We start from the raw sequence: 14,407 nt of genomic DNA, 5'->3' as shown, positions 1-14,407 counted from the left end.
TTAAAATCTTAGTTACCGTGTTCTTTCTCATAGTGAGTGAACATGATGTCATATTTTTAACAATGCAGGCATTTTGCTGGAGTTTTATTGCTTTTTGTAGACGAAGAAACTGACGTCTGACTGAAGTCGAAAAATACGTGCCTACCTATTCAAAACAATCGATAGTTTTGTTTTTTTAATATTTTCTTCAAATATTATTTCTTACATACAATTCAGTATGATTTCTGCGGTCGTCGTTATAGTCGGCTTTTTTAGGTGTTTTGTCACGTTATTTCGATAGTTTTGTTCATAAAAATAAATTCATAACAATATATATACCTACTTATTGTTTAATCAGGGAAGTGTATGTGTTTTAAAATGATAAATTTAGAATAAAAGATTTATAATACTTAATACTTATAATTATAGTTCAATCAGTGAAATGTATGTGTTTTAAAATGATGTCGGTAAACGTAGACTTTATCAATAATAATAATAAGAGTCAGAATAAAAAAGGATGGTCCGATGACATCTGTGGAAATTGAAAAGTGTTTTTCAACCATTAAAAGAATTAAATCGTCTTTCAGAAATACTTACCATGAATCAGGACTGACTTAACATGTCTACCTGTGTTAAGCATTGAGAAAAAACTTTTACAAACAGTTCAAGACTTTAATGAGAAGTGATTGAGGTGTTCGCTAAACAGAAACAACGCTGAATTGATATGCTTTTTAAATAAGGTAAGAAAATTTTGAGTGCACCCCCAATGAAAGCAATTTTGGAAACCACCGGCCGCCACTGGTCCCAACCACGTCTGTCTCTTCGTGATTATTTCAGCCACCGAGGGCTGCCGTGTTCGTTCACGGACTTGAGTGTTTGGGACGCGGTCCTACCAATGTACTCCAAAGATTCAGCGGAAACATCAATTCTCAAAGCTCAAAAGTCGAGCCTTTACGGCTTAGTAATACCATATACAGCCATACATGAGTACAGGTAGCACGCACGCGTTGAACAAACGACATTTAATCCTCGCAGAATACAGTCTTAACCTTCATGCGACTCCAAGTTGGCTGAATGCAGATCGTCGGCAACTGTAGCACTTAAGTATTTGAACCCGATATATAAATTATATTGGTTTGGCTTTTTAAATCGATAGCTATTTAGGCCAAGTCGATAGCTCCCACCCTACCTAATAACCTTATTTGGGTATTATTCTTGAATAGTCACCGGATGATATAGAGACGTCTCCTTCTATGTGTTTTATACATAAGCTTACCTACTTATTCGGTATTCATTTTTGTAGTCTTGATAATGATAATACAACCGAAATGGTTATCGACTTAAAAAAAACACCTACAGAATTTAATATGATCATGATCATTTGTAAAATATAATTCTACCAAGTAAATGCTGACTCAATTAATAATATTTGAACCTGGTCACCAGCTCGACGGGCAAGGAAACCCGCAGAGGAATGTCGGTGTCAATGCATGCAGTACTGCAATACAGTAAAGATAAGTATAAGAGAAAAAGAACTTTTTATATACAACGTTTTTAAATTTTCTGTGAAATCATATAAACTTGATTTGACAAGCTTAAACGATCAAAAAAAAATGTACTTGATAGAAATAATACTGAAATGTCGTTTTGACATTTCATATTGATTTCCATAGTAACGCACGTATATGTTAATAATTTAGTTGCTAGGATCCCAATAATAGTGGATTGGATTACGGATTTCTTCCGAAATAACTTCTCATACAAAACAGAATTAACTGAAAATGAATTCAATTCTGCTTAAAGATGGCTAAAAGTATTTTTAAAATGTACCGGATAAACAACCACCGGACAAATAAGAATACGACCTAATAAAAACGTTGTAAAAAATGGGGTAGATTGAAAATTTTCCAATTTACCTTGCTTGAGATATATTTCTTTCGGCGTCAATAATGGACTAATAATTAACGTTGATGAAAAAATAAATATAATAACATTCAATATTCAGTAATTAGTTGCGCCTCTGCATTAGCGATCCCAGAACAATGAATGGGGTCGGTATTGGTATATGGTGTCCTGAAAAAAGTTTACAGTGGAAAAAGTCTGACTAGACCGCGCTACGTAGAGGCTAATAAACCGTACCTAACGAGTTTCAGCCGATTGCCTGAAATATTGCAGCACATTTTTACTGCTATTATCTGGATTTTCTCGATACACCGATGCACATATTATTACGTTCACCAGTGCAGTTTCATGCATAGGCATTCACGATAGACACGTGATCATTATAGTATGCGTTTTTTTTCTGCATTGTCCTATTATGTTTTTGTAACCAGAATGATTTGACCGTAGAACCTTTCCCAATGACGAGAGGTGCCTGATGAATGAAATAGGCTGTGGTAAGTAACAATAACTCATAGGAGAGCCGTATTTACGCTATTTTAATTTGACTTTCGTTACATCTTCGGTATGTTACTGAACATATAATATTATATTTTACTTTTAATAATACATATTATAAATCTATAAAAAAAGTAATTTTCGCTAAAAAAAATACGGTTTCATTCGTTGAGCTTATTATCCAATAGAAAGTGCATGAAATAATAGATATATTATATTATTATTATATGCGCAAAGGCATGGTCATTAAGCATCTCATATTATTATGAAACAGACAAGACGGATTTCAAGGATGAATCATGCCAAACTACTACTATAAAAACACTTTAGATTATCTTGTTTGCATGTCAAAGTAGAAGATTCTATAGACCCAGATATAGTCTATCTATATGTGGATCAATACTAAATTCAATCATAATATTTAGAGACAATGGTATTTTATACATTTTGAAAGGTTTTTACGAGAATAAAATTTATTTTTCTTTATTCAACTTGAAAAACGTATTATACTAGACTGGGGACACAGAGGTTAGAATTTATATAAGACTTTTTCATCTTCTCTTGTACTTTTGGGTACGTTCGACCCAACACAGTCAATGTCTTGAGGGCGCGAAGACCCAGATCTACTGCTATCCCCGATGGACTAGAGATCTAGACCTCTGCATAATATGAAAGAACCCGCCTCTGAGCCACCCCCGGGGAATATGGGCAGATAACTACAAAAGTGACGCAGAGAAGCTAAATATGACTGGAGAGTGAGAGCTCGGGATAAGGAATCCTGGATGACGATTGTGTAGTCGACCATGGACCTGAATGCTATTCCACCCATCGTCAAACTATTCTCATACTGTACAAAAAGCCTATTACGTGACGGCAAGCGCGGGGATTCACATATTATTCTCTTTCTCTCACTCCTGAGCCAGGATGTGAGTGATGTAATACGAATCAAATTATACGACGAGATCACTCGGGGTTCGTCATGATTCATTCGAAAACAACTTTCCCGTAAGCGAGTTAGGGAAATAAAAATTGGAATGATTAATGTAGTGGTTTCCAAACTTTGTGTCTCCTATTTCAAATGTATAAAATCGACGATTGATGGTCAACGCGTTGGACATGCCAGATCTATATTAACATAACATTAACAATATTATAATGTAGATGACAATGCACAACATGCGGCGTTGCTTGTAGTAGAAGAAAGAAACTTACCACAGTTATAGGATAGGCCGGGTTGATGATGGTGTAGAGAAGTATGTGATTCGGTCTGGCAGGAGGTTCGTGCCGCTTACGTCTTGGTTCACCTCCATATGATCCACCATTACTCTGAAAGTCACAATAAAACGACACAAACGATTAAAAATAATCTATAAAACCATTAATAATGTACGCGCTGACTAGGATTTCAAATCCGTATCTCGCTCGATATTACAAAAATTAAATTTCTGTAATCAGGGAATTCGCTTTCATATGATTGTCGTCAAAGCATCATATTTTGTCATCCAAATGAGTGTAGGTACATACTTTGAAAGATGCTGTACAAACAGGGAACTCAGAAATAATGGGAACTGAAATACCTAACGGATAAGGCAGGTAACCGATCTCGAGTAAGAAAGAACCCGGGATAATTTTTAACACGTGCAAAGAATACGTCATACGTCGAATACTGACAACTGCTCTCGGTTTATGCATTAACGCTAATTTAATATTGGTGTATTACACACACTATTGCACGTGCATAATGCGTGTTTCATTTTCGTAGGACACGCACACATTCAAAATCCTGCATCAAAATGTAGCGTATTGAATATAGGTTATCGGAATTTTATTTATTATCTGTTCTGTGGGTACAAAGGAATATTAAAATTTGTGAAAAATATAATATCATTTTACTTCAATTACAGGATTGCCAAAAATATAATAATAAAAAAAAAACAATAAAGCTTCTTTCACACTAAATCTTAAAACTAAAGTTTTAATAAATGAGTTTTTATTGTAAATATCAATAATTCATATTACGCAGGTAAAATTTATAAAAATATGGACAAAATTCAACTTCATGGTACATATATAATTCCGGGACACATGGATTTAGAAAAATACTAATCCATCCATCCCATGTAAGTACCTACCTACGGACAGTATTAATCTAAATATTAGCAGATCGCTTCTCGCAAACTTGAGCCGCAATACTTCATGTTCAACTTCAAAAAAGATGTGACAGATGAACGTGCAAGATGTTAGTTAAAATATTATTTGTTTTCAAATAATTTTATTGCAAAAGTAGTGAGGTCTGTGAACTGCGGTGTAACCAAAGATGTTGAATCTCCTTCCATAAAAACGCTGAATCAAGTTCCTATTTGATGTGCATACTTTTGTCCTGACAACGGCAATGATAAAGTGATTCGCTGATCCAAAATCGATCCTCATCAATAACACGCAAACCGAGCTGGTCGGCAACTATGACTAGCTTGTTAACCGATGTCAATTGGCGGATGTATGATTGCTCGCAGAACGAAACAGCCATGGAGAGCATTCAAACGCCTCAATAGTATATATCCAAGTTACCTTCCTAAGTGTAAACTATTTACCCAATATGCACAAGCAATGCTCACTTAACTATGCATTATAAACAGGGAGCTTTAATGAAGAAGAAAAAACAAAAAGATTAGAGTAACATGGCATGTAAGCTGGCTCTCACATCTAAGCCTTCCAACAACGGCGATCCGGTGTTGCATATGAAGACCGCGCAGATCTCCCTAACGACAGTCACACGTAACCTTCGAAACGTATATATATTTGGATGCGGCAATCGTCGAGCCTGTGTGGGAATGACCAATTCGTAGGTGTTTGTATGCGTCCTGGAGTCTTTGACTCGGAGCCCGAGAAGCATGCAACCTGTCGATTGCAACAGTAGATGTTTTTTTTCAAACTAAAAAGTCGCATTCGACCAATCTGCGGAGCTCCATTTGGCAACGTGTGTTTTGTGAATAACGATGACGTCACATCAACCTATCGACACGTTGCAGGCGAGACGAGTTTTGATGTGAGAGCCGGCTAATGATGCTTGTTAGACATAGCGCAAAAATACACAATACATCAATGAATAAAGAGGCAAACATCAGTAGGTACGCGATGAGATATCAATAATCCGGAAATATCACTGCTCGAGTGGACAACCGCTGGTCAAATGTAGTCATACAGTAGTACCAGACTATGATCTGGACGCCACTGGTGAGTACACACGATAATAGAAGCACAACGGTAACGCAAAAAAAATACAATTTCATTTTTCTAAGATACTACGAGTATATGGAAATTCTCCGCCAAAAAAGACCATTAATTACCTACTAGTATATGTTACGGAGACAGGTCACGCTGAAGACCAATGGCTACAATAACAGGAAATTCGCCTGTCATTGTGAAATCTGAAACAGGCGTTGTCACCCGTCAAATCGTCAACATAAAATGAGATTTTGTTATTTTAAAAGAAAAATAATCGCTACGCTGCGTTTCGTATAAGAGGAAATCAGATTGTCAAGTTCAAGCGAAGAATTTATCAAATTGGAACATCTACAGACGCTGTGTTGGTCACAGAAATAAACCAAGTAGGCAGCTCGGGCTTTCAGATCGACTGCTAAAACAATCTCTGTTACAAAATATTCAATTAAAAAACGACATCGTTACGTAGCAAACGGGCTTCTTCGAGTAAAAACACAGCCTAGCGCTGACCCTTGAATGATAATGTTAGCGACGCTCGACGTAATCGATAAATTGGGTAGATATGAGATTTTTATACAGTGGAATTTTCTGTACAAATTGTATACCACAAGTCCGATTCATCATACAGAAGTGTTTAATATAAATGATTTTCCTATGTTACTTTTTATTTTATTATTTAAACAGAAGGTTGCATTTGGCGCGTGTGTGTGACATATTGGAAGCGGTAAACATTAATGATACACCTGTTATTGCTTTGGTAAGACTTTATATTGCATTGAAGCTGTAAGGTTTTACATGAAGAACTTTTAACTTGACATTTTTTTGGAAGAACAGTTACCATCGAACTGTCAGATTCGGGCGTATCCGTTTCTACCATTGTCTATGCTCCAGACATGAGCATAGACAATAGTATGACAGTTATTGAGTTTGATAAAACCTTCACATAAGTAATTAGTCCGGTGAATGAAAACCAAATAATATGTCGCATCCGCAGTGTTGCCAATATTGACAAAAATATGCCAGATAGGGTGAGAAAATAAACCAACTAGGTACCTACTTAGATTTTATTATAATTTAAAAAAAATCTAGAAACTACTAATCCAAAAGAGAAGTCATAATTTAGAACATTGTTAACAACTATTGAATTTAATAATCATGTCGTACAACCAAATATTATTCAGGCACGAAAATTGGTAATCTCTTAAATATCGTATGCTACATATTTTAATTTATTGGTAAAATATTATAAGGCGCTCTAGTCCGGCATTTTTTAACGAGAAATGGATGTCAGCCACTTACTCAACTTATTAGGTCCATACTCTGACTCTTAAACAAATTAAAAAACAATATGTGTACTTGCCAGACCCAGGTTTCGAACTTGGGACCTACGACGCTATAGGGCGACGTGAGTAATCATGTGTTAATAATACAAACCTCCACTATGTAGAGGCCCATATGATCTTATTAGAATCGGACATGGTCGGAATTCCGCATTCCGGTGGTGTTTATTACGTATGAATTTGATACCAATATTATACGGCCATCTGCTTCCGATACAACAGCTCACGGTTAACTGTGATACGACCAACTGCATTCGTACAATTTACCGGGCATGATATTTTAAAAGTACCAAAAATAAACTACAGAGTAGACACTCGACCCCTAAGCCACCAAGCAATATGTGAATGAAGCAGTAAGAGTCAATGTGTTATACCGAAGAGAAAAGGCTCAGAATAGAGATATTTAGAGAACCTGGATGGTATTTGGTGCTATTTACGTGCGTACTTTTTTATTAAAACGATCGGTACAGGTTTTACGTGCTTTTAATTAAATAGAGTCCGTATTCTTTATGCTGGCGTGCGGTTTCCGACCCCCCCCCCCTCGCTTCAGCATCTAAACACTGCATTCCCTCTCGTTCCCTCTCATTGAAAACTACAATTGAAAATTGCAACAGTCGAACGCGATGACACAGTGCTTTCCGTCCACGAGCGACGTGACGTGAACGCCATCATAAAGAATACGGACTCTAAAATTGAGAAACTTGTCAAATCAACTTGTATGATATCTACTACTGCTACTACCTGCGTGTACATTTATTTTATTTCAATAGTAGATCTGATTCATATGTCAATGAATACTTTAAATGAAATAAATGGTTATTCTCCACCGTATTCTATAAAACTATTTTGATTAGTCCTTGAATCTCATCGACCATTGACCGAATGTTTATAATACCTACAGACAGAAAACAGCTGTTGTCGAGTATTTTAAAAACAGTAAGATGTTCTCTAACGAAATGATTATGTTATGGGAGATACGTCTAATGCTGTGACTTAAGTGACAAACTTTATTGCCCGCGTGGGCGAAAAATCGGAATCCCCGAATCGACTGTGAACCATTATGACTTCACGAAAGCTTAATAGTGTAAGAATAGTCCAAAAATGTTGTCTGCCAGATTACCACTCTATTATTCATTGAAGTATGACATTTCGATAGTCGGATCAAATTATCTATTCTCTTCACTCTTTAGGGAGATGAATCTTTATCGAAACGTAGTAGGTACAGAAACTCGCTAAACTATTGATGCCGTGTGGCGAAAGGAATAGGGAAATGACTCTAAAAATCAGGAAAACCAATAAAAGATGCCAGAATGAAAAAAGATGAAAGATAAAAGAGCCAAAAAAATTGTATGGGAATTTTAAATTTACTTTCTCCGTTATGAATTATGGTTGTTAATTTAATTTAAAAAAACGTATTTTTTTAAATACTTATTTCATTTATAATAAATTAAAAAGAATGAAACAGGTACAGATTTATTTATTATAAATGGAATAAGTCCTAAAAAACTTGTGTTTTATCAAATTAAATAAATAATTACAAGATAAAAAGAACTTTTTATATACAACGTTTTTAAATTTTCTGTTGAATCATTATGCTCAAACTTGTACTTGATATGACGTAAATAAAAAACAAACAAACAAAAATATAGAATACTGAAATGTCATTTTGACATTTCATTTTGATTTCCATAGTAACGCACGTATATATTAATAATTTAGTTGCTAGGACCACCCCCTTAGCAACCAATAATAGTCTTTTACTTTTTACGGATTTTTCTGAAATAACTTTCCATACAAAACAGAATTAACTGAAAATGAATTCAATTCTGCTTAAAGATGGCTAAAAGTATTAAAAGAATGCATTGGCATCGTGTTCTGATATATTCTAAAAGTTTCAAATGTCTAGCTAGTCGGGAAGTTAGTTAAAAATCGATTGCAAGATTTGTACTGGACAAACAACCACCGGGACAAACAAGAATACGAGCTAATAAAAACGTTGTAATAATACAATGCATTTACACCGTGAATTGGCAGATAACATAATAAAAGAATAGTTAATTATTTTTTTTAATCCCCCTTTCTTTCCGCACACATTATAATTTTCGTGATTCAACGATGATGCAAGTTTGAACATGCATAATTTGAAAACATCTCACGCACTAGAAAAAAATCATTATGACACCCGACGGGACTTGGATCTGTAACCGCATCCTACTTAATTACGACGATTTTAACTTGTAAGGGGAAAGGTGTACAAAATGACATAGAATGACAACGAATAGACATTAAATCAGTGTTTCTCAACCGGTGGTCCGCAGAATTTATCTGGTGGTCCGCAAATTTTTGGCGTTCAAATGCATATGCTAAAAAATCCAATAAAATCTTCAAAACTCGTGCACCTGCAAGTGTTTGTGTATTGTGTTTTTGTGGTTAAAAATACATTAATGGTTTTACGTGACGAAACAACCGCCGTCAGACGTTATTATACGTAACCACATAAATAATATTTTTTTACTTCTGCGTTAGTGGTCCGCAAAAGATTGAGAATGTATGCAACACCGTATTAGATGATTTAAGTATAATCTGATGAAATACGTACGCATACTATCTAACATTTGGAAAATTGTATGAAACGTTTGAAAAGATGTACTTATAAAATTATTCTACGTGGACGAATATTTATCCAATTTTAATTAGGAAATTGTACTGTAGATGTAGTATAGTAGCGATCAAATATCTATTTTTCTATGTATCAAATTATTCTGCAATAATATATTCCCGGCGAATCATATTCCAGTAAACAGCTCTTAGCTGGATCAGCAGATTGATTGGCGATATTAAATACGATATCGCAATGGATAATTTGCCGAATAATCATTTCCCATAGTATCATATTTTCTTATGACTGTAATAATAAATAAAATTTCACAAGCTACTCGATTTAAACCGCTGAGTCTATAATTAGTCCAATATAATTATATACTAGAATATAAGGTGTATGTATTACTCTTGATTGTATAAATAACGAATAATGATTTATCTAAATGTCACTCGAATCCAAGTACCTGGCTCGTAACTATCTCAGTAGATTATATGTACTGTCATTGTATTTATACTATTGTACCAATCGTTACGCTGATAATAAAAACTCGCTCCTGCTACATTCATCATCATCCTCAACCCACACATCGAACACCACAGTAGTGACCCAACAGTACAATCACAATGAAGACTTTTTCGATCAGTTACAAAAATACACTTTTTTTCAATATAAAACTGAGCAGCTCAATTCTACAAATTGAGCAATCCGCAAAGTAGAGGCTAAGTAAAATAATCGCCTTTTTGTTCCATGGGTAATTGATTAGAATCCTGATGTGTATTGAATTGACAAGTTTTAACCAATCAATACGGCCAACAACAAAATCTCATGTCAAAACTGTGTCAAGATACCTCCTACTATATTACGATTTGCTATGGAACTGAAATGGTGATATGCCTTTGAGGATTTATTTTTTATGTCATTATAATAGTATATCATCTAAATGTGTTGAAAATATTTCCCGGGACAAATAAAAATTATCATATTTAGGATAAGCGGCGATATCTTGATACTGAAGTAAAACTACATCATAAAAATAAAACATGATTAGTAGAACTACCCCGGGGGTGCGCAAGTGGCTGGTATTTTATTATTAAAGAAGCAATCGCCGGAATAGTGTCTTGGCGTATATCCAAAAGAAAACACCACCCGTATAATAAAAACTATGTTATGCCCAGCGTTGGTTACAATCATCACCATTATTGGATTATATTATGAAATCATCCATGCATTTACAAATCATTATAACTGAAGAGGACGTTCTACAGAATTGGCCTTGAGAATTGAAAATATGATTTTTTAACATGTGGTCCATAATATCTGGTCTACTAGTTAATATAAAAAGGTCGTGTCAAAGTTGTTTGTGTTAATAAATTTGCTCTGTGACAGATCCGACTCATATTTCACATTTATTTCATCAGGGCTGTCGAAGACATAAATCATAATATATATTTATAATTTTAAATTTTTATTTATAATATATATTATTTAAGTTTTGTGCATCTAATGCCGGGTCCACACTGGCAACAAGTTAATTTGCTGGCAACCTCGTTAGATTTTACGATAATTATTGTAAAATTTCTTAAGCAATTATGGTAAGTATCGTAAAATTTAATGAGGTTGCCAGCAACTTGTTGCCAGTGTGGAAATGGCTTAATATCCACTGTGGTTCACGTAGTGGCATGGACCTGGGGTTAGCTAATTCAGGAAGTCAACACCCATGATAGAATTTTTTTCCAGTTTTGGTTGCATTATATTCCAAAACTCTTCTGTAAAAATCGTTTCCGAGTTTATAAATGGAAATTTCTCGGTGTACATAGTAAACAAACCTACGAATAAAAAAAAAAAAGGAACATACTGATTCATCGCAGTAAAATCTGGTAATCAAATTCGCCATTTTGAAAAGCGACGATTTTGCGTAAACAAATATCACGTGGTCTGTACGTGTGCGGCAAACTTCGAATGTGTTTGTAATTTTGTGCAAAGTGCGAATGTAATGTTTTCAAATAATTGATATGGATTAATTATACCATCGTATTATTTTCTCGAAATCATAAACATACTATAATAGTATGTATTTGAGTATCAACATATGTTCAATTTGAATTGGGTTATAATAATAATATACCCGTATATATATCAATAGTATGTTTGCTACAAAATCCACCCAAGTTATCAGTACGTACTTGCACAGGTTTGATTAAAAACCATGATGAAATTAACATTTAAAAAATATGAATGCTTAATATTATTTTGACAGCCCTGTTTTCTGATCGGCTTCATCTCGCAGGTGTTCATAAAATAATAATAATTCTCCGCGCGGCAGAAATTATCAGTAATAATAATAATATTTCTTGAAATAAAATCTCCGATGATTAGTGATTTTTGCGAAAAGATCGATTTAAATTGACGTAGTTACGACGCCGAGGTCCTTTTTATACTGAATTATATTTGAACGGCGGGCTCTTCAGCGGGCCCTTAAGAGGACGTTCTACAGAATTGGCCTTGAGAATTGAAAATATGATTTTTTAACATGTGGTCCATAATATCTGGTCTACTAGTTAATATAAAAAGGTCGTGTCAAAGTTGTTTGTGTTAATAAATTTGCTCTGTGACTGATCCGACTCATATTTCACATTTATTTCATCAGGGCTGTCGAAGACATAAATCATAATATATATTTATAATTTTAAATTTTTATTTATAATATATATTATTTAAGTTTTGTGCATCTAATGCCGGGTCCACACTGGCAACAAGTTAATTTGCTGGCAACCTCGTTAGATTTTACGATAATTATTGTAAAATTTCTTAAGCAATTATGGTAAGTATCGTAAAATTTAATGAGGTTGCCAGCAACTTGTTGCCAGTGTGGAAATGGCTTAATATCCACTGTGGTTCACGTAGTGGCATGGACCTGGGGTTAGCTAATTCAGGAAGTCAACACCCATGATAGAATTTTTTTCCAGTTTTGGTTGCATTATATTCCAAAACTCTTCTGTAAAAATCGTTTCCGAGTTTATAAATGGAAATTTCTCGGTGTACATAGTAAACAAACCTACGAATAAAAAAAGACAAAAAGGAACATACTGATTCATCGCAGTAAAATCTGGTAATCAAATTCGCCATTTTGAAAAGCGACGATTTTGCGTAAACAAATATCACGTGGTCTGTACGTGTGCGGCAAACTTCGAATGTGTTTGTAATTTTGTGCAAAGTGCGAATGTAATGTTTTCAAATAATTGATATGGATTAATTATACCATCGTATTATTTTCTCGAAATCATAAACATACTATAATAGTTTGTATTTGAGTATCAACCTATGTTCAATTTGAATTGGGTTATAATAATAATATACCCGTATATATATCAATAGTATGTTTGCTACAAAATCCACCCAAGTTATCAGTACGTACTTGCACAGGTTTGATTAAAAACCATGATGAAATTAACATTTAAAAAATATGAATGCTTAATATTATTTTGACAGCCCTGTTTTCTGATCGGCTTCATCTCGCAGGTGTTCATAAAATAATAATAATTCTCCGCGCGGCAGAAATTATCAGTAATAATAATAATATTTCTTGAAATAAAATCTCCGATGATTAGTGATTTTTGCGAAAAGATCGATTTAAATTGACGTAGTTACGACGCCGAGGTCCTTTTTATACTGAATTATATTTGAACGGCGGGCTCTTCAGCGGGCCCTTAAACAAAATGTAATATTTTTCATTATTTATATCTGCATAAATACATAACGGAATTGATGAGATACATGACATCAGTGTCTGTGAAACTGTGTCCCTCGGGCCTCCACTTGCATTAATTCGCCGTTGAACATACGGCGAGTGCAATAACCGCCGCGAACGAAAAATAAACAGCGTTGCATACACGTGTGTTGACAAAAACATGCCAGACGGGGTACGAAAACTAACTATTTGTCATGAAAAAATGCTAGATTTTGTGAAAATAAAATTGCAAGAAAATTTACAATATTGAAAATCGAAATCAATATTCTGTCAACGGCAAACTGATGTCACATACCTAAGCACACATTGAATTACACCTATGACACCATTTCACTATAGGGTCATGAATGCTTGTTTTGTTTCAACATGTTAAATTATGTTGTTTTATTTCTCACGCTACTAAAATAGGTCGAATCTACCTGCATTAAGAAGGTATCTGATAGTCAGAAATTTGATGCGCATGAAAATAAATAAACTAAATATCTAGCGTATTTTCAGCTCTTGGCGTCTTCAAAAATGCAAGTAAAAACGCCACAAGCCTGATGCGTTTTTTCAAGCTACATCATGGTGGAATTACTTTGTTAAAAGTGCGAAGCATTGTTTTTCCAATCTTTCTCATTTTTATTAATTTATGTAAAAAAAATAAAATGAATTGGCAACTTACACATGGGTAATAAAACAAACTTCATTCAAACTCAGTTTATTTCTATTGTAGTTATTTGTTATTAAACGTATTTTTTCTGTTATATTTTCGTTTTTATTTTATTTTCCATAAAAATTGATAAAAAATCAATCCCGAAAGTTTCGGGATTATGTTTACCAATCCCGGGATTCATAGGTATCGAAAATAGTACGGGATCCCGGGATTGGAATCCCTAGTACTAACCTACCTGCATTAAGAAGGTATCTGATAGTCAAAAATTTGATGCGCATGAAAATAAATTAACTAAATATCTAGCGTATTTTCAGCACATTTAAAGCTCTCGGAGGCATCAAAAATGTAAGTAAAAACGCCACAAGCCAGGTGTGTTTTTTGCAAGCTAAATTGCCTTATCGAAAAATGCTAGATCTGCCAAGGAAACGCTAAATTGGCAACGCTGCGCACGAGTATCTCCGTAT

The 14,407-nt window shown here is 34.4% G+C and overlaps 1 protein-coding gene across 2 annotated transcripts in view; it reads right to left on the bottom strand.

Annotated features, from left to right (window-relative positions):
* LOC147066763 (heterogeneous nuclear ribonucleoprotein L-like) overlaps positions 1-14,407 on the bottom strand; it is a 651,714-nt gene that overhangs the window by 615,589 nt on the left and 21,718 nt on the right. For both annotated transcript variants that reach the window (XM_085954180.1, XM_085954181.1), the window contains exon 2: positions 3,589-3,702. In XM_085954180.1, coding sequence (XP_085810306.1) covers positions 3,589-3,702 — 114 coding nt within the window. The remainder of the gene's footprint in view (positions 1-3,588; positions 3,703-14,407) is intronic.

This window comes from Rhyacophila brunnea, unplaced genomic scaffold (genome assembly GCF_057557595.1).
Source record: "Rhyacophila brunnea isolate RB1 unplaced genomic scaffold, BYU_Rbru_1.0 scaffold_4, whole genome shotgun sequence".
NCBI classification, from domain to species: Eukaryota; Metazoa; Arthropoda; class Insecta; order Trichoptera; family Rhyacophilidae; genus Rhyacophila; species Rhyacophila brunnea.
The sequence above is the reverse complement of the archived record's forward strand: the minus strand, read 5'-3'. Positions and strand labels throughout refer to the sequence as shown.